Genomic DNA, 19,767 nt, shown 5'->3' with positions numbered 1-19,767 from the left:
ACAACATCATGATATTCAAGTGTATACATATTCTCACCCTTACCTTACTGTATACTACTCACTCATTCATAAATATTCACAAATATACTGTATTCATATGTATATATATTCATATTCACATACATGTCCATAGTTACATACTGTATATATTCAAACTGAAAAACACATTGAACAAAAAAATGTAAATAAACCATTAAAATATATTTTTCCAGAAAAGAGAAACAACAAGAAACACAAATAATCATGATCAACAATTGCGATCACAGAGTTAAAGCTGCAATACGTAACTTTTACGTCCTATCGGGGACTCAAACCCTTGTCTCACATGTGAGAACATCTACCGCTCATCCAAGAGGCAATCCCTGGTTGGCCAAGGGAGATATTGCGCTTATGAGCTTAGGCACTTTCCCACTGCGCTACCCAGATTGCAGCTTTAAGTAAAAAAAAGAATATAATTGTAGTCATAACAGTGCAGTTCTATCGGGTGCAATCAATCCCATGTCTTCTTTGATTGGTGAGCTCTTGTGTTCTTGGTGGCAGCCTGTCACTCTTCACGTATGTATATTATTTGTCATCCTAATACATGACTAATGACAGTTGTGACATAAGAAGCTTTTATGGATTTAGGAAAGGCCCAGGAGGACTTGGTGATCTGGTGGGAGACATAAACTCCCTCAAAAGCAAAATGTTGTAAAAACAGAATAGCTTGGTTTCGTGCAGGATCTTTAAATTTCAATAAACTACACCCTAATGGCTCGTGTTCCAACTGCCAAGAACCTGGGATAGTCTTGGACAGTCTCTCTCCTGGCTCACAAGCTGTGGAATCAACTATCAACTATAACTGACCACACGATCCAACCTTAGAATGACTTTATCAATACAAAAAAATGTTCAACATGGATCATAATATTAAATGATTATGAAAACATTATCGGTGACAGCGCCGACACCTTAACAAACATGAAAACATGCAACAGCACACTGACAAATGTGAAAACATTTTTGGTGAAGGAACACCTTGACAATTTTTCGTTTTGTTTAACACATCGGTGACAGGGCATCGTGACAAATATGAAAACATTATGGTGACAGGCAGCGCACATTTAAACAATAGGCTATCGACCAAGCACCTGCACATAGACAACATTCATGTGTGCACACAGGCCTTATAAACATAAAGTGTAGTGTGGTTGATTATTATATTATAACTTTAACCATGTGTGGTAAGAAATAGTCACACACACACACACACACACACACACACACACACACACACACACACACACACACACACACACACACACACACACACACACACACACACACACACAACCACCTGTTAAGTGTCATGGCACGTGAGGGTCAATCATAGGTGTTCTGTTCTGCAAACGATACCACACCTCTCTGCCTAGTCTTACAGGCCTGCTTTAATAAACCAAGCTAAGAATGATTCCTGACTGCAGCCTATTTGTTCTCAGAACCTGACCACTGAAGTTAAATGGTAAATGGTGCATTTATATAGCGCTTTTATCCAAAGCGCTTTACATAGATTGTGCATGACATTCACCCATTCACACACCGATGGCGGAGGAAACCATGCAAGGCACCAACCTGCTCATCGGGAGCAATTAGGGGTTCAGCGTCTTCGACACTTACTCTGGGGGAGCCCGGGATCGAACCGGAAACCTCACGGCTTCCATCCGGCCGCTCTACCGGCCACTCTACCCCTGAGCCACTGCCGCCACAAGTTACACAGTACCACTCATCTTCTCCCTCTATGCCAGGTCCCTCAGCTGTCATCTCTTCTTGTCCCTATATACGGTCCATTAGCTCTTTAATAAACTCAAGACTCCTCTATGATGTCGTTGTCTGTCTCAATTCTTCGGAATAATCAACAATCTCTTCTCACAAGTTCTCCATCAGTAAAACACCTAGGGTCTGTGCTCACCCCACTGGCAACCGGCTGCTGCCCACATATACAAATCAAAACACTGGCATAATGTCATGTCATTCCTTCAGTCTAATACGTACCCAGCTTCCATCCTGGTGTGATGCAGGTTATCAGGCTGCTCTCGTTGCGTTCCTTCCTCCAGTCTTGCAGCTTCTTCATGGCTAAACATTGTCAGTCAATCAACAAGTAAATAAATAATACAATAAAACGAAACTTTTATATGGACATCTAGAGCATTGGTTCTAAAAGTGGGGTCCGGGGACCCCTAGGGGTCCTTAGGGGGGTACTAGGGGGTCCTCAGCAAAATGTGTTAATACAGAGTTACAATCATTTCAACCACTTAAACCACATTTTACACTTTAGCTATTCAAAAATAGCAGATCTACAAGCTCATACAGCGCGGTATGGTTTTGGGTCTGTGTATGGCTCTAGTCCAGACATCAGTCTAGTCACCAGTGTACAGTATGCAGTTCCTATAGCTCGATCTGTCCTCAGATATTTACTTTAGAGCATGTATTCATGAGTGGATTCGAGATGCATTATATTGACACCATTATTAATGTATCCAATAGGGCAGGGGTCTTCAATGTTTTCAGGCCAAGGACCCCCTAGCTGAGAGAGAGATGAAGCAGGGACCCCCTACTCTATATTGTATAACATTGTGTTTCAGATTAAAGCTTTTTTTTTTACTTAGTCTGCTATTTTTTCCCTCTACACCTATATCTCTAGAGATATAGGTGTATAGGCGTAGGTGTAGATCGGCCAAAAATAGCCGATCTACAAAAATAGCAGATCTACAAGCTCTCAACGCCTCGCAGCGTGAGGCGTTGAGAGCTTGTAGATCGGCTATTTTCGGCTAATGTTCCCCTCAGAAGAGGAATTCTAGGGTTCAAGTGGTTAAGGTAAAAAAACTAAATCCTATCACACAATGATTTGCCAGACCCCCTATAGTAGCTCTGAGGACCCCCTAGGGGTCCCGGGCCCCCTGTTGAAGACCCCTGCAATAGGGTTTCTCGCCCACCTATAGTCACCGGATGTTCAGCGCATCAGACCGTGTATAGGTCCATTTGGTTGTATGCCTTTAACTTCCATTCAAAAAACTAATTAAATTAGATTCCCTGAATGTGCCCAATAGTAGAAATAATAATGGGAATAGTGTTCCAACTTTTCTGCGACAGAAACATAAAAACTTACCCTCTACGTAGGAAGTCCCTTCCAATGACGAGAACAAAGCAGGCCCCAGGATCACCTGCTATGACAGAAGTCCTTACAATTATTCAAACTGTCATGCACTACCAGTAGCCTGGAGACGATCAAGAAGACACACGATCAGTGGTGGAAAGTAACTAAGTACATTTACTTAAGTACTATACTTAAGTAAAATGTTGAGGTGTTTGTACTTCACTTGAGCATTTCCAATTTCCAATACTTTTCCTTCTACTCCACTACATCTCAGAGGCAAACATTGTACTTTTACTCCACTACAAGTATTTGACAACAACATTAGTTACTAGTTACTTCTCAGATAGAAATGATCTGAAAAGTTGTATACATAGGCTATTTGAAAATAGCCGATCTACAAGCTCACAACGCGTCGCATCGCGACGCGTTGCTATTTAGAGCTGCTATTTTCAAACATTCCAGTACTTTTACTTTTGGTACTTTAAGTACATTTTGATACCAATACTTTTGTACTTTTACTCAAAATGTACGCAACATTTTGAATTCCGGACTTTTACTTATCTACATTGCAGTATTGATACTTTTATTTAAGTAAAACATTTGAGTACTTTTTCCTCCACGGTTTACCAGGCTACGCTACCAGAGCATCATAGGAAAAGGATTTCTTTTACTTCTAGGGCAGGGGTCTTCAACGTTTTCAGGCCAAGGACCCCCTAGTTGAGAGAGAGATGAAGCAGGGACCCCCTCTATATGGTATCAAATTGTGTTTCAGATTTAACTTTTTTTGTTTACGTGGTCTGCTCTTTTTTCCCTCCACACCAAACACCTCTTTGCCCAAAAATAGCCGATCTACAAGCTCACAACGCCTCGCAGCGCGAGGCGTTGTGAGCTTGTAGATCGGCTATTTTTTGGCTAAAGTTCTCCTCAGAAAAGCGATACTAGGGTTCAAGTGGTTAAGGTAAAAAAAAATATCACATCACACAAAGATTTGGCGGACCCCCTGTAGTAACTCTGAGGACCCCCTAGGGGTCCCGGACCCCCTGTTGAAGACCCCTGTTCTAGGGTGTACTGTGGGCCACTTCAATACCTTCATATCAGTGATGGTCGTTCCATGGATTTCTTCCATCTGTTTGGCAAAATCCTGCATCATGTCGTGAAATTCATAGCAGCTGTCCATCATCAGAGTAGAGGGATGCCATGCATTCTACAGAAACACAAACAAAAACGGAGGTTAATTTAGTAGCCAACGGGCCCAACGGTGGTCCAAGGCCTTAGAATCTCATTTGAAAGTCTGGCCTGTGATGGCATTGTCATGTGAGCTTGTAGATCGGCTATTCAAATGGTCAAAATATATATAACGCTGAGGTGGTTAATGTATGTTTTGCAATAATAATCAAAATCTACAATAAATAATTGTAGTGGAGTAAAAGTACATTATTTGCCTCTGAGATGTAGTGGAGTAGAAGTAAAAGTATTGAACATTGGAAATACTCCAGTAAAGTAAAAAAAAAAAAAACTCAAAATTGTACTTAAGTACAGTACTTGAGTAAATGTACTTAGTTACTTTACATCACTGCTGATATTGAGCATTAATGGTATTACATCTACACATTGAGCATGTTGACTGGAGCCAGTGTTGATCTTGACAGAAAATTTTGATTGAATTTTAGTCATAGTCTTTTGAATAAAATTCCATTTAATTTTAGTCATATTTTAGTCATCTGAAATGTTTTAGTTTTTGTCTAGTTTTAGTCGACTAAATATCATAAGATTTTAGTCGACTAAATCTACAGTTGATTTAGTCCACTAAAATGTATTTTGGCGGGCCTTAAGGCGTCGTAATGGATCATTTTACTTGGTTGCATGCTGAAAATAGCAGATCTACAAGCTCACAACGACTCGTCACAACGTGTTCTGAGCTTGAAGATCTGCTATTTTCAGAGCGCAACACCCGAGCGCAAACATAGAATGACTTGTATTTTAGTTCTACTGAATCTCTTCTCCACTAGTCCCTCCCTAACATTTTTGTCTAGTTTTTATTTGTTGACGAAATTGTCATTATATTTAGTCTTAGTTTTTGTCATCATGGCTTAGTTTTTGTTTAGTTTATATCTAGTTTTCGTCAGTGAAAAAACACTGCTGGGGCATTTCCATTTTATGCAACAATGAAGAGTGTCGTCGTGGAAAATTACAATGTAGTCGTGGATGTGATCAAAGCTGAGGAGATGTTTGATGATCTTAGAGTCGGTTAGAGTGAGTTTGCAGACGGTGCAGAGATATAAGCGTCTGTCAGTCTGCTCCTCACAGCTGCATTCCACCAGGTGCTCCAGGCCTGCAGGGAGGAGAGGGTGTCAGTGCAACAACAGAGTCAGTGGGCGTAAAGTAACTAAGTACATTTACTTAAATACTGTACTTAATTAAGTACACTTTTGAGGAATTTTCACTTCACTGGAGTATTTCCAATTTCTCAGTACTTGTACTTCTACTTAACTCCACTACATCTCAGAGGCAAATATTGTACTTTTACTCCACTACAATGATTTGAAAACTTTAGTTACTAGTTAGTTACTTATCATATACTTAGATTATTATTACGAGACATACATTAACCACTTCAGCCCTATTTAAACTTTGGCTATTTGAAAATAGCCGATCTACAAGCTCACAATTTTGACCTGTTTTCTTTTGTTTTTGCAGGGTTGTGGGGGGGTCTCCACTGAAGGCAGTGAAATAATTATTTTAGCCAGAAGATGGCGACGCACTCCAGGGTATAGCATGACACACTGGCCAAAAGATGGAGGTGCCAATACTTCTGCACTTACGTACATTTTTAATTCCTGACTTTTACTTGTAAGGGCGCGCTCCCACCGCACTTTTATTTTACCTCTGGGGCAGAATCTGCCAATGCTTTGTCAATGCAAATGCGTGGATTCTTGGAAAAAATCCGCAAGACCAGGAATCCACGCATTTGCATTGACAAAGCATTGGCAGATTCTGCCCCAGAGGTAAAATAAAAGTGCGGTGGGAGCGCGCCCTAACAGAGTATTTCTACATTGCAGTATTGATACTTTTACTTAAGTACGTGAGTACTTTAAAAGTCTATCATTAGGTGGCTCTAATGAAAATAGTAACGTTAAAATAATCTACCACCGTGTATTAGCTCACAATAAACCAGCGCTGTAAAGTAACTAAGTACATTTACTCAAGTGCTGTACTTGAGTACAATTTTGAGGTACTTTTACTTTACAGGAGTATTTCCAATTTTCAATACTTTTACTTCTACTCCACTACATCTCAGAGGCAAATATTGTACTTTTACTACACTACAATTATTTGAAAACTTTAGTTACTTGTTACTTTGCAGATATACATTACTACATTATAAAACATACATTAACCACTTTATCCCTATCTTATACCTAGGAGATAGCAGATCTACAAGCTCACAACGCGTCGCATCGCGACACGTTGTGAGCTTGTAGATCTGCTATCTTCAAACATTTTAGTACTTCATTTGTTATGAATTATTAATAATATACATGATTTATGTGATAGTATACAACTATATACACGTGATAGTAGCAAGGGCAGAGGTCAGACAGACTAATTTGTCTGCCTCTTAGATACATGTTGTGTGTGTGCCAGTGGCTCTGCAAAGTCTAAATAAAACAGTCATGCCCCAGTCAGCAGATAACACATCAATGCCAAGAAAGCAATTTAAAACCATAGGCTACTTTTAGAAAGAACTGGCACTATGTATCAGGGTTTCACTGCTTGACTATTACGTTTATTGACATCGTCTCGTCTTATGTTTTGATTGTGACAGAGACTCGAATGGGTCAAACCTCTCAAATGTTTTCCCCTCTTCTCTGTTAACCCATTAAGACCTGAAGCCGATTCTACAAATGTCTTCTAAATCCTAACAGTTTTTTGAAAATAATGTAAAAAAAATATTTTTTTCAGGATTTTTCAAAAATAGCAGATCTACAAGCTCATAGCGCGGCACTCGGTGCCGCGCTATGAGCTTGTAGATCTGCTATTTTTGAACAGCCAAAGAGAACTAAAGTGACACAGTATCATGTGATTACCTGTATAAATACAGCTGAAACATGTCAGATCCTCAAACGGTAATTACAAACGGTATCGTTTGTAATTGGCTTTGCATGGCTGAAATTATAACTCGTTTTTTATTACAGACTTTTTCTTGTGACAGTGTACTTCTACATTGCAATTGCAGTTTTGATACGTTTACTTAAAGGACGACTTCACCACTTTTCAACATATATTCATATAATAGGTCCTCACTAATGATCATGATAAAATTATTTAAAAAAAATCTACTTGGTCTCTGTCTCATAGGAGGGCTGTGGACAGTCCAGAAACCTGTCTACCAGTGACATCATCGTTAGGCAGGATTTTTTTTTCCCAAAAAGATTACAATTTTTTTATTCAGATTTGTATTAAGGCGAGAACAATGGGATCTATTATTGCATTGCAACTTTCCAGGAATACAAAGCCTGCAGTTTCTATTAGCTTGGATTCCCCATCGATGATGTCACTGGTAGACAGGTTTCTGAACTGTCTACAGCCCTCCTCTGAGACACAGACTGATTAGAAAAAAATTGTATAATTTTATCATGAGCATTAGTGAGGACCTATTATATGAAGATATGTTGAAAAGTGGTGAAGTCGTCCTTTAAGTAAAACATTTGAGTACTTTTCCCACCACTGCGATAGACCCTGACATTTGGTCATTTCCTCCAGCAAGACGCATTATTCTGAGATAGCAAATACTGACCTAGAACAGGGTTCTTCCTGTTTGGGTTTCCCAGATATGCCTGTATAGTCATCTGTTTTGGCCTTGCAGCTGCAGACGGATCACAGTAACAAAGTCAGGTTATATAAATATTGAAAAACAAGGCCATTGTTGAGCCTCGTTTTTTTTTTTACTGAAGGGTTGGAGCAAACTGCATAATAATGAGGCAAACCTTGGGCAGCCAGAGGGAGTTTATCAACTGACCTGTGGTCTGCTTCAGAAGGCCATGGTGTTGACTCAGAGTGTGCATTGCTGTCAAAGAGTGAGGAGAATTATGAGTTCATTTGTAACGAACGCCCCAATAATACAAGTGTTTGTCCTTAACCCTTTAAGACCGGGAACGCTGAGCTTGTAGATCTGCTATTTTTGAAAAATCTTGAAAATGTGCGCTAATGCCACTGATGTAGAAACATACGTTTGTCAAAAAACTGCAGGATTTAGAAGACATTTGTAGAAATTAAAAAAATAAACTTTCACGATTTTTCAAAAAATAGCAGATCTACAAGCTCGGAGCTTTTAGATCTGCGATATTTTTGAATAGCCCAAAGAGATCTAAAAATGACACAGATGCGTTCCCGGTCTTGTGTGGGTTAAGATTCTAAAATAAAAACAAATATTTGACATTAATGTTCTCGCCTGCATTATTGTAGCATTCACCACATGGTTTGTTGTCAATCCAACATATTGATTCATGAATAACACTTTAAATCTGGAGCCAAAGTGAATATTATAAAACAGAAGGGCAGCAGCACTGTTTACCTTTGACATAACTGGTACCTTTCACTGTTTCAAACAAAGCTGGAGGCAAGTCCAGAACCTGCACACAACACAGAAAACATGGAATAAAACAGCTAAAGCATATTGGAAGCATCAACCATCCTGTTCCTTCTGGTTACATCGTCAAAGACATTTTATGAAATAGAAATGATATATTTTGCCCATGTTGGATGAGTAAAACTGCATACAGTACTTTAAATGATCTGTCTTGTTGTTTTTATTTTATTTTAAATAGAACATTTAAAATAGCCTAGGTATAAAATAGGGCTAAAGTGGTTAATGTATGTTTTATAATGTCAAAATGTATATCAGCAAAGTAACTAAAGTTTTCAAATAATTGTAGTGGAGTAAAAGTACAATATTTGCCTCCGAGACATAGTGGAGTAGAAGTAAAAGTATAGACAATTGGAAATACTCCAGTAAAGGAACCTAAAGATTGTACTTAACATTGATACCTGGAACGCATCTGTGTCACTTTGGATGTCTTTGGCTATTCAAAAATAGCAGATATACAAGCTCATAGCGCGGCACCGAGTGCCGCGCTATGAGCTTGTAGATCTGCTATTTTTGAAAAAACTTTTTTAAAATTTTTTTTGTTTTTTTTCCAAAAACTGTTATGATTTAGATTTTTTTTAAAGAATCGCCTCAGGTCTTAATGGGTTAAGTACAGCACTTGAGTAAATGTACTTATAGTTACTTTACACCACTGAGGATGAGCTCTCTGACTTGCGAGCTGATCTTTCTCTCTCTTGACAGATTGAGATCCAGCTACCAAGTATTCAAACATTACAGTCCTTGTCAGTCTGCTCTGGAATTTGGCGGCTGTGGTTCTAAATGAATTCCCCGACAACAAAGAAAAAGGTGGTCTTCATAACAAATCGCGTCGCTCTGATCACATTCAAGTTAACTGACCTCCAGATTCTCACTGTGTGTCAAGCACTTCTTATTTTTGCTATGGGCCACAGGATCCACGACAAGCTCAATCTTTGGGCTGGGAATCCAGGAGAATCTCAGCACGTTGGGATCGCTGTAGTTCTAGGAAATAGGAAAGATACATTTCAAGTAGAAAGAGCATCTATCCAAGATGATTATCTTATACTTTAAAATAGCAGATATACAAGGTCATAGCGCGGCACCGAGTGCCGTGCTATGAGCTTGTAGATCTGCAAAAAAAAATGTTTTAAGTCTTGAAAGTAAAGCGAAGATTTGTAACTCAAATCTTTGCTTACACAGTTGTTTCTTACTTAGATTAACTTTTTGTTTTCAAATGCTTTGTATGGTCCTGTTAATATGAACCTTCCAGCAATATGTTTTTTTTTGAAGATGCACCATTATCAGTCCTCTTGATATGTGTCTGAAAATATCTCAGTATACGGTGGTGGTCAACACTTACATAGTAATTGCAGCAGTGCTTGGTGGATTTGAGATGGATCCTCAGATTCCTCGCGTCTGAGACCGACTCCCCACACGCGTGACACAGGTAAAACGTGGAGTCCTCCTCTGAACTCAAACACAGGGTCACCAGAGACAGGCCTATAGGAGGGAAGCAGACCACACACCTGTGTGTTAAATGAGGAACAGTAATTAAAGGTATATGTGATATTTGTTTGGGGTTAAAACAAAAAATTATTTGTTAAAGCACTATATTGTGAAAGTCATCATTGCTATAGAGTGTTTGTTCAGTAACAGGAGTCTCCATGTCTCTCCAGCTCTTTAATGAACAGAAAATGAATGTTCAGGTAGGTCACAAACTTTCAGCCAATCAGGAGAGAGTACCCATTCATCAGCTTCATTTTTTTTATAGAGTTCCAGTTCCAATTTTGTATCTGCTCATTCCTTTGTGTCATCACTTCCAATTACACTTGTTCAATTTGTATCCTGACTGAGTTCTCTCTCCTGATTGGATAAAATTGGTATCCTGACCTGAAAATGCATTTTCTGTTTATCAAAGAGCTGGAGACACATGGAGACGTCCTGTTGCTGAAAAAACACTCTATAGCAATGAGTACTATCAGAATATAGAGCTATTTAACACTTATTTTAACCAAAGAAAATCACCCTACCTTTAAATATCATTTTCCAACCAAGAATAACTAACAAAATAAACACAACACAGGGATTTTCATTTTTGCTTTGATTTGGCCTTTTGTCACATTCTGTAAATATGCAATGTGTCCTTTAGCATCTGTTGAATAAGCACGGAATAGTCAGGGGTCTTCAACAGGGGGTCCGGGACCCCTAGGGGGTCCGCCAAATCTTTGTCTGATATGATTGTTTTTGTTTTTACATTAACCACTTGAACCCTATAGCATCCCTTTTCTGAGGAGAACTTTAGCCAAAAATAGCAGATCTACAAGCTCACAACGCCTCGCAGATCTGCTATTTTTTGCCAAAGAGGTGTATAGGTGTAGAGGGGAAGAAAGAGCAGACCAAGTAAAAAAAAATCTGAAACTCAATTTTTTTATACAATATGGGGGTCCCTGCTTCATCTCTCTCTCTCTCAGCTAGGGGGTCCTTGGCCTGAAAAACGTTGACGACCCCTGCCCTAAGTGACTGAGTTCAAAAAGTCTGTGGTCATTTCTACACTGGGTTCAGGTGGGGTGGGAGCGGACAGTTTCAGGAGAGCTTTTGTCTTGTTTGTTTTGTCCTGTTTATGTACAGTATGCATGGATGTTCTTATTGTACTGCTTTGTCTATTGCCATGGTTCTCAAAGTGGGGTCCGGGGACCCCCAGGGGTCCTTGAGGGAGTTCCAGGGGGTCCCCAGCTAAATGATAGATTATAGGCAACAAATGGACCCTTATTGGTCTGTAACTCTGAGAGTGTACAAATGGAACCAAATGGACCCTGACGGGTCCATTTGGTTCCATTTGTACACTCTCAGAGTTAAATTGACATAGATTTTACAATATAAATTGCGGTCCAAGTGATAGAAATGCCATTAAATGGGGGTCTGTAGCCCTAATGCATGTCAAACTGGGGGTCCTTGAAATTAAAATGGTTGAGAATCACTGCTAGAGCCGTAAAAGATCTTCTCTTATGGGGGTCCCTGGCATATCTTTTCAAATGGGGGTCCGCGGGCTAATAAGTGTCAATTTGGGGGTCCTTGACATGAAAAAGTTTGAGAACTACTGGTCTATTGCACTGTTTGTATTTTTGTCATAAGGACCCTCTCGAAAACGAGAAGGGGTTATCCTTCTAGTAATAAAGGTACTATATATGTAGTGTAGAGTAGAATTAAAAGTATAGACAATTGGAAATACTCCAGTAAAGTCAAAGTACCTCAAAATTGTACCTAAGTACAGTACTTGAGTAAATGTACACGCGCGCACGCGCGCGCACACACACACACACACACACACACCTAAAATCTTTCTGATCTTCCGATTGTCCTTCTTCAGGCACTGCCTCAGGTAATTTTCCTGATAATCAACCTGTTTCAAATGAACTGGAAGAGAGAGAGAGAGAGAGAGAGAGAGAGAGAGAGAGAGAGAGAGAGAGAGAGAGAGAGAGAGAGAGAGAGAGAGAGAGAGAGACAGAGACAGAGACAGAGACAGAGACAGAGACAGAGACACAGACAGACAGACAGACAGACAGACAGACAGACAGACAGACATGGAGAAACATCAGCAATGGACAATATTGAATTATATTATCATAAGCACAACTATCCTGTACTGACAAGTTTGTCACTTAAGCCCCATTTAAGAAATATTTAGGCGTTCATTGAATAAGTCTAAACGGCATGTACTATTGACTGATTTGAACATTGTATTAGGCATAAATGTAAAAACAGTACAGTTAATAACATCTCTCTCTCTCTAAACATTTTTAAGAATCTCCTCAGGTCTTAATGGGTTAAATAGACGGGAGCTTACCATGGCCTCGGAACACCTCTACAGTCCAGGAGGAGATCATTCAGAAAGAGGACAGAACAGAACAGAACAGAACAGAACAGAACAGAACAGAACAGAACAGAAGGTGAATTCAAATACATCTTGTTGTCACTAGACTCAAGGTTAATGAAACCAGAAGATATTAACATGTAGCTACAGAGGAAGTGATGCTTTTTTTTCACACACGCACGCGCACGCACGCACGCACGCACGCACGCACGCACGCACGCACGCACGCACGCACACACACACACACACACACACACACACACACACACACACACACACACACACACACACACACACACACACACACACACACACACACACACACACACACACACACACACACACACACACACACACACACACACACACACACACACACACAGTGCTGCAGCTTGTAGATCTGCTAGTTTCAAAAGATCTTTATACATTTGAAAACTTGAAACAGTGTGTGCAAAATGAGTACTTTTACTTTTGGTACTTTAAGTACGTTTTGATGCCAAATTGCCAATACTTTTGTACTTTTACTCAAGTACTCAAGTACATTTTGAATTCTGGACTTTTACCTGTAACAGAGTATTTCTATATATTTTCTGTTTCTATTGTAGTATTGATGCTTAAGTAAAACTTAAGTACTTTTCCACCACTGGCCTTTTGCTCGGAGACACTGAGGGTGATTGTTGTGTTTTAACACTTGTGTGTTTTTACATGTGGGTGTTAAATCTCCAATTGTTTTAACAATATATTTCACAACTTAGAAGTGAGTTTATTGAGTCTGTGTTCTTAAAGGTATAGTTCACCCCCAAAATTACTTTTTTTCCTATGGATTAGTCACCCCATGACAAAAAGATAACCATGAATTTTAATGAGACCTACCTTTGGGAAACAGTGCTGCCTTTTCCTGTGGGTATAGAGAACAAGAGACATGTTTTAGTAATGCTTTGCGATTTACACACCGTTGCACAGCAAGTTATAAATCAGGCTTATATGGCAATTCACGGCACCAAGTGCACCGCGCTAGCCTTTGAGCTTGTAGATCTGCTATTTTTGAAAAGATCTCGAAAATTTGAAAATGTGTCCAATGTCTTTGAATATATATATTTTTTAAAGCGAACATTTGTAAAATATGTTGTTCCAGTTACTTTACACCGCTGTGTGTCAGTGTCAATTCCATCAGAAACACTCACGTCAGAGTAGATTTAACCATTTATTGTCACAAATGGAATACAGTTAAGCTTGGCGTTAAAGTTCCGCTCTTGGAAGAATATTCACTGAATTTTGTGGAAGCAGCCTGCTAAGCATATATTCAGGGAAAGCTTAAGCAAATCCCCCATAGGGATACAATGTCAACAATAAGCAGTACATTGACATATTAGTTTGAATTAGCAGATATACATGATAATCACAAGCATTTGAGCCTATGCCAGACTCTAATCAAAAGGTGGAGGCTGGGGTGGAGGAGGAGCTAGCAGAATGCATCGGTTCAGCAACCGAGAAAGACCGAGAGAATTCGAACCGTATTTTAAAGAAACCTCTTTGCTAATGCGTGAGCTGTGATTGGATAATGAGCGTGTGACGTAATGCCCAGCAGTGCTGTGGATGGGGAATAGTCTAGAACATTGGTTCTCAAAGTGGGGTCCGGGGACCCCCAGGGGTCCTTGAGGGGGTTCCAGGGGGACCCCAGCTAAATGATGGATAGGAACCAAATGGACCCTTATGGATCTGTAACTCTGAGTGTCCAAATGGAACCAAATGGACCCTAATGGGTCTGTAACTCTGAGACTGTCCAAATGGAACCAAATGGACCCGTTAGGGTCCATTTGGTTCCATTTGGACAGTCTCAGAGTTAAATTAACATTGATTTTACAATATAAATTGGGGTCCCAGAGATATAAATGCCATTAAATGGGGGGTCTGTAGCCTCTAATGCATGTCAAACTGGGGGTCCTTGAAATTAAAATGGTTGAGAATCACTGCTAGAGCCGTAAAAACCTTCTCTTACTGGGGTCCCTGGCGTATCTTTACAAATGGGGGTCCGCGGGCTAATAAGTGTCAATTTGGGGGTCCTTGACATGAAAAAGTTTGAGAACCACTGGTCTAGAAAGCTGATGTTCAACATCAGCTTTTATGACAGCTGGTTACAGCTTTGGCGTGCAAGACTTCCGTGTCCTGCATGAACTAACGCTATATGCTTCATTTCAGCGTCAGAGTGACTCTGAACGAGAGCACCGGGGCCAAGGTCCTCGTTGCACTGCTGTTTTGGACATTATGGAGACATCCTGCCGATTCTTAAGAACCTTAAGTTCTTTGATTGACCTTCCAGAGCGCCTTCAACAGCTATTGTTTTGGTTACAGCCTGTCTTGTTACGGTTCAGCTTGTCCTTGTAGCAGCTAGAGCAGGGGGTCTTCAACAGGCGGGTCCGGGACCCCTAGGGGGTCCTCAGAGTTACTACAGGGGGGGCCGCCAAATCTTTGTGTGATAGGATTTATCTATATGATTAGGCTAACCACTTGAACCCTTATTTTTAACTCTATGCTTGAACCCTATAGCATCCCTGTTCTGAGGAGAACTTTAACCAAAGATAGCAGATCTACAAGCTCACAACGCCTCGCACTGTGAGGCGTTGTGAGCTTGTAGATCTGCTATTTTTTGGCAAAGAGGTAGGCTAATAGGTGGAGGGGAAAAAGAGCAGACCAAGCAAAAAAAAAATAAGTTTGATATACATTTGGCCGTGGACCACCATCTGATTTTTTTTTGTGCCAGGGACCCCCAAGAAGCAAAGATTTGAGTAAAAGAATGTTCGCTTTAAAAATATACATATTCAAAGATATGCACACCTTTTCAAGGTTTTTCAAAAATAGCAGATCTACAAGCTTGTATATCTGCTATTTTTCAATAGCCAAAGCTGAGTGGTTAAAAATGATTGTGACGCTATGTTAAGTCATTTCACTGGGGACCCCCTGGCTGGTACTCCCTCAAGGACCACTGGTGGTCCTCGGACCACTGGTTGAAAACCACAGCTTTAAAGCATAACCATCACCACCTAGAATATTGTTTCGATCTCCTCTTGCCTCATCAGTTTACTGATTGAGCCAGGATACCATGGCAGCAGTCCAGTCAGCACATTCCATGTTATTTGCGTGGTGGTCAGTTTGTTTCCCCAAATGATCAAAGAGGGGTTTGCACATGTTGCTTTCAGAGTCTCGTATTACACAGCTGGGTCAGAGCCGGACATACAGTATAGAGCAGGCCAAGCATGGTTTAAGGTCCAGGCAACACATTCTTGGCTCGGGGTGGAGATTTGAACCGGAAACACTTATGAAGGTGTCAAATGTGTTTCTATAGAAGTATATTGTACTACCGAATACTAAATACCAGTGGTGTAAAGTAACTAAGTACATTTACTCAAGTACTAACATTTTGAGGTATTTTTTACTTTTCTGGAGTCCTTTCCAATTTTCAGTACTTTTACTTCTACTCCACTACATCTCAGAGGCAAAATATTGTACTTTTACTCCACTACAATTATTTGAAAACTTTAGTTACTAGTTACTTTGCAGATATACATTATTACATTATGAAATATACATTAACCACTTTAGCGCTATTTTATACTACCTAGGCTGTTTGAAAATAGCCGATCCACAAGCTCACAATGCGCATTGTGGAGGCTGTCACCAGGGGGCGGGCCGTGTGTGTGTGTGTGTGTGTGTGTGTGTGTGTGTGTGTGTGTGTGTGTGTGTGTGTGTGTGTGTGTGTGTGTGTGTGTGTGTCTTTCTTCACTATATCAACAAAGGAAGTCCTACTAATTATAGACACACAAACTGACAGGTGCGTCGGTTGGTGTGGGTAGCACATGACTCACACCTGCTGTCTGTCAAGTCGAGTGTTGCATGTCGAGAATGTTTACATGTTTGCTGCATGGGCCCTCGTATAGATACAGACCATGTGGTCTGTGTGAATCTCATGGAAAGTGGAGACATATGTATTTCACTATTTGGCATATAGGCCTGCACGTTTTCTGTTCACAACTTAACCCATTAAGACCTGGAACTGTGTCATTTTTAGATTTGAGCAAAAAAAGCATTATTTTACACTTTAGGCTATTCAAAAATAGCAGATATACAAGCTCGTAGCGCGGCACGGTGCCGCGCTACGAGCTTGTATATCTGCTATTTTTGAAAAATCGTGAAAATGTGTGCAAATTTTCTGAATATATATATTTTCAAAGCAAACATTTTTAACTCAAATCTTTGCTTCTGGGGGGTCCCAGGAACAAAATATTTTTTGGGGGGTCCTTGACATAAAAAAGATTGAGCACCACTGATATAGAAACATACGTTTTTCAGAATACTGTTGAGATTTAGGAGACATGTAGAATCGGCTTCAGGTCTCAAAGGGTTAATGTATGATGACAGATGACCAGCTGACTCTATAGGCTATATTGTCAAGTCAAGTGTCAAAGAAAGTTTCAAAACTCCTCTAGGTCTGTAATGTTTTGTATAGCCTAATTACTATTAATATTACAAACCAGTTTATGTAGCTTAGATCTCAGATGTTCCGCGATGCAGTTGCCTTCGAACTGGCAGACCTGTAATAAATAAACAAACAGAGGGGAAAAAGCTCTCAACTGCAGGAATTCATTGAATAGATTCATACAGTGACATTTAAAACATTTGCACAAGAAAAATAAAGAAGCCTATATTCAGAGGTGGACGAAGCTACTCGACCCCAGTACTTGGGTAAGAATACAGATACTCCTGGTAAAATGTACTCCACTACAAGTAAAAGTAGCTCAGTCAAAATGTTACTCAAGTAAGAGTAAAAAAAGTTATTTCTTTTAAATATACTTAAGTATTCAAAAGTACAAGTAAAAGTACATGCTTTTAACCTAAAAAGAATATTTTAATCCTAAAAATGTACTCGAGTAAGAGTAAAATATTTGTCCTGGAAATGTACTCAAGCAAGAGTAATAAGTATTTTAAAAAATCGAATACAAGTAAAGTACAGATCCTCAGAATCTGCACTTAAGTACAGTAATCAAATACATTTACTCCGTCACTGTGTATCTTATGTACCTGACAGTAGTAGGACAGTCCTGGATGAGCCATGCTGAAATCCAACAGAACTGACCATAGGAGAAATCACTTTATATTAAAAAAAAGGATCCGACATCGAAGCCGATCAGAGGAAAGTCTTCTTTAATCCCTGCAGAGAAAAACGGTGCGTTATTTGATAGAGAGGCCACCAGTGATGATTACAAACAAATCATCGATCGTTCCCTTTGCCTCGCGCTATCGCCCCAAACTGCCATGAAGCCTCCATGTGTGTCCAGTAAGTAAACAAGCCATGTGCTCATCAGTTTGAATGACATGGAGACGACGAGAGGGAGGGAGGGATATATATCACAGAGGCGGTGCCTGTCTGTGATGTCACTGCAGGGGGCGGGAGTGGGAGATCCTCTATGGGGGAATCCCCCCCCAGCATGTGGCGTAGCAGCTGGCTGGCTGGCTGGCTCTTGGAGTGGACTCATGGCAGTGGTGTGTCATAAATCTGTAACAAACACACACATTATATATCAGTATTATATATACATCGCCTCATCGTCATCACATCTACTCTTTCATCCCAAGGACCATTAGGCTGTATAATGATGCACTATAGGGCAGTGGTTTTCAACCAGTGGTCCGGGGACCACCAGTGGTCCTTGAGGGAGTACCAGGGGGTCCCCCCAGCAAAATTAGTTAACATGAGCGTCACAATCATTTTTAACCACTTAGCTTTGGCTATTCAAAAATAGCAGCTCATAGCGCGGCACCGAGTGCCGCGCTATGAGCTTGTAGATCTGCTATTTTTGAAAAACCTTGAAAAAGGTGTGCATATCTTTGAATATGTATCTTTTTTTAAAGCGAAAAATTAACTGATATCTTTGCTTCTGGGGGTCCCTGGCACAAAACATTTTCAAATGGGGGTCCGCGGCCAAATCTAAATATCCATTTAGGGGTCCTTGGCATGAAAAAGGTTGAAGACCACTGCACTAGGGGAGAGAGGAGTGAAGGGGAGGGAGGGGGTTGACCAGCTAATCTATATTTAGTTGTTTTAGCTGTGTTCTCTTTTAAGTGTTTTTACCTAGGTTTTTGAACTGCTTATAACTGATAGTTTTTTTTTATTGTTGCATTCATTCCCATTGGTGTAACGTTTTTTTAAGTGTTCACCCTGCTTCTTTTTTATTGACATCTATGAATGTATTGCACTGGAGCTGTCTGGAGCAAAGCAAATTCCCTTCAGGATTAATAAAGTATCTATCTATCTATCATCAAGTCAGAGACACACACACAAGCTCCATGCTCAAAGTACATGCACGTAACAAGCACACGACAACCTCATGTTCCACCCCAGAAAATATATGAACACACACAAAATATACACGACCAGTTCACAGCTCCCATCGCGCGCGCACACGCGCAACTAAGTATAAATCATGTTTAACTCTAATTCCAATCCCTAAACCTAACCTCTAAATGTCTAATCCTGACCTGAATGTTTTTCTGATTGTAAACGTATCTCTAAAAAATGTTTTTTTTTAACTATAAAACAACCATTTGTCTTGTGAAGACCAGGAAAACGGTCCTCACAATGTATATTTCTTCAAATTCGGGAAGCAGTTACCTTGAACATACAGAACAAACCAGATCCAGACCTCTCTATTGCAGTGGTTCTCAAACTTTTTCATATCAAGGACCCCCAAATTGACACTTATTAGCCCGCGCCCCATTTCAAAAGATATGCCAGGGACCCCCCCCATAAGATTTTTTTACGGCTCTAGCAGTGATTCTCAACCATTTTAATTTCAATCACTTTTCTATTTCTATCACTTGGACCCCAATTTATATTGAAAAGTCTATGTCAATGTAACTCTGAGAGTGTACAAATGGAACCAAATGGACCCGTTAGGGTCCATTTGGTTCCATTTGTACACTCTCAGAGTTACAGACCCATAAGGGTCCATTTGGTGCCTAATCTATCATTTAGCTGGGGACCCCCTGGAACTCCCTCAAGGACCCCTGGGGGTCCCCAGACCCCACTTTGAGAACCAATGCTCTATTGGACCCTACAACTCTCTGAGGTGCATGTACATA

General features: G+C 40.2%; 1 protein-coding gene across 1 annotated transcript; it reads right to left on the bottom strand.

Moving 5' to 3' along the window:
• Positions 1-2,020: 2,020 nt before the first annotated feature.
• Positions 2,021-17,759, bottom strand: LOC311061812 (uncharacterized protein; the record flags this gene model as incomplete). The annotated part of the gene is made up of 14 exons (XM_084080509.1): positions 17,707-17,759; positions 17,160-17,219; positions 13,504-13,528; positions 12,604-12,621; positions 12,090-12,173; positions 10,120-10,259; positions 9,639-9,761; positions 8,709-8,766; positions 8,154-8,201; positions 7,932-8,000; positions 5,326-5,465; positions 4,221-4,337; positions 3,146-3,200; positions 2,021-2,112 (listed from the first exon to the last, which is right to left on the bottom strand). Exons 1-14 carry the CDS (start codon positions 17,737-17,739, stop codon positions 2,021-2,023), a joined length of 1,062 nt encoding a protein of 353 aa, XP_083936635.1. The 5' UTR covers positions 17,740-17,759.
• Positions 17,760-19,767: the final 2,008 nt, after the last annotated feature.

The sequence above is a fragment of the Gymnoscopelus microlampas genome (genome assembly GCF_963454915.1).
Source record: "Gymnoscopelus microlampas genome assembly, chromosome: 15".
NCBI lineage: Eukaryota > Metazoa > Chordata > Actinopteri > Myctophiformes > Myctophidae > Gymnoscopelus > Gymnoscopelus microlampas.
Note: the sequence above shows the minus strand (reverse complement) of the source record. Positions and strands in the feature narration are given on the sequence as shown.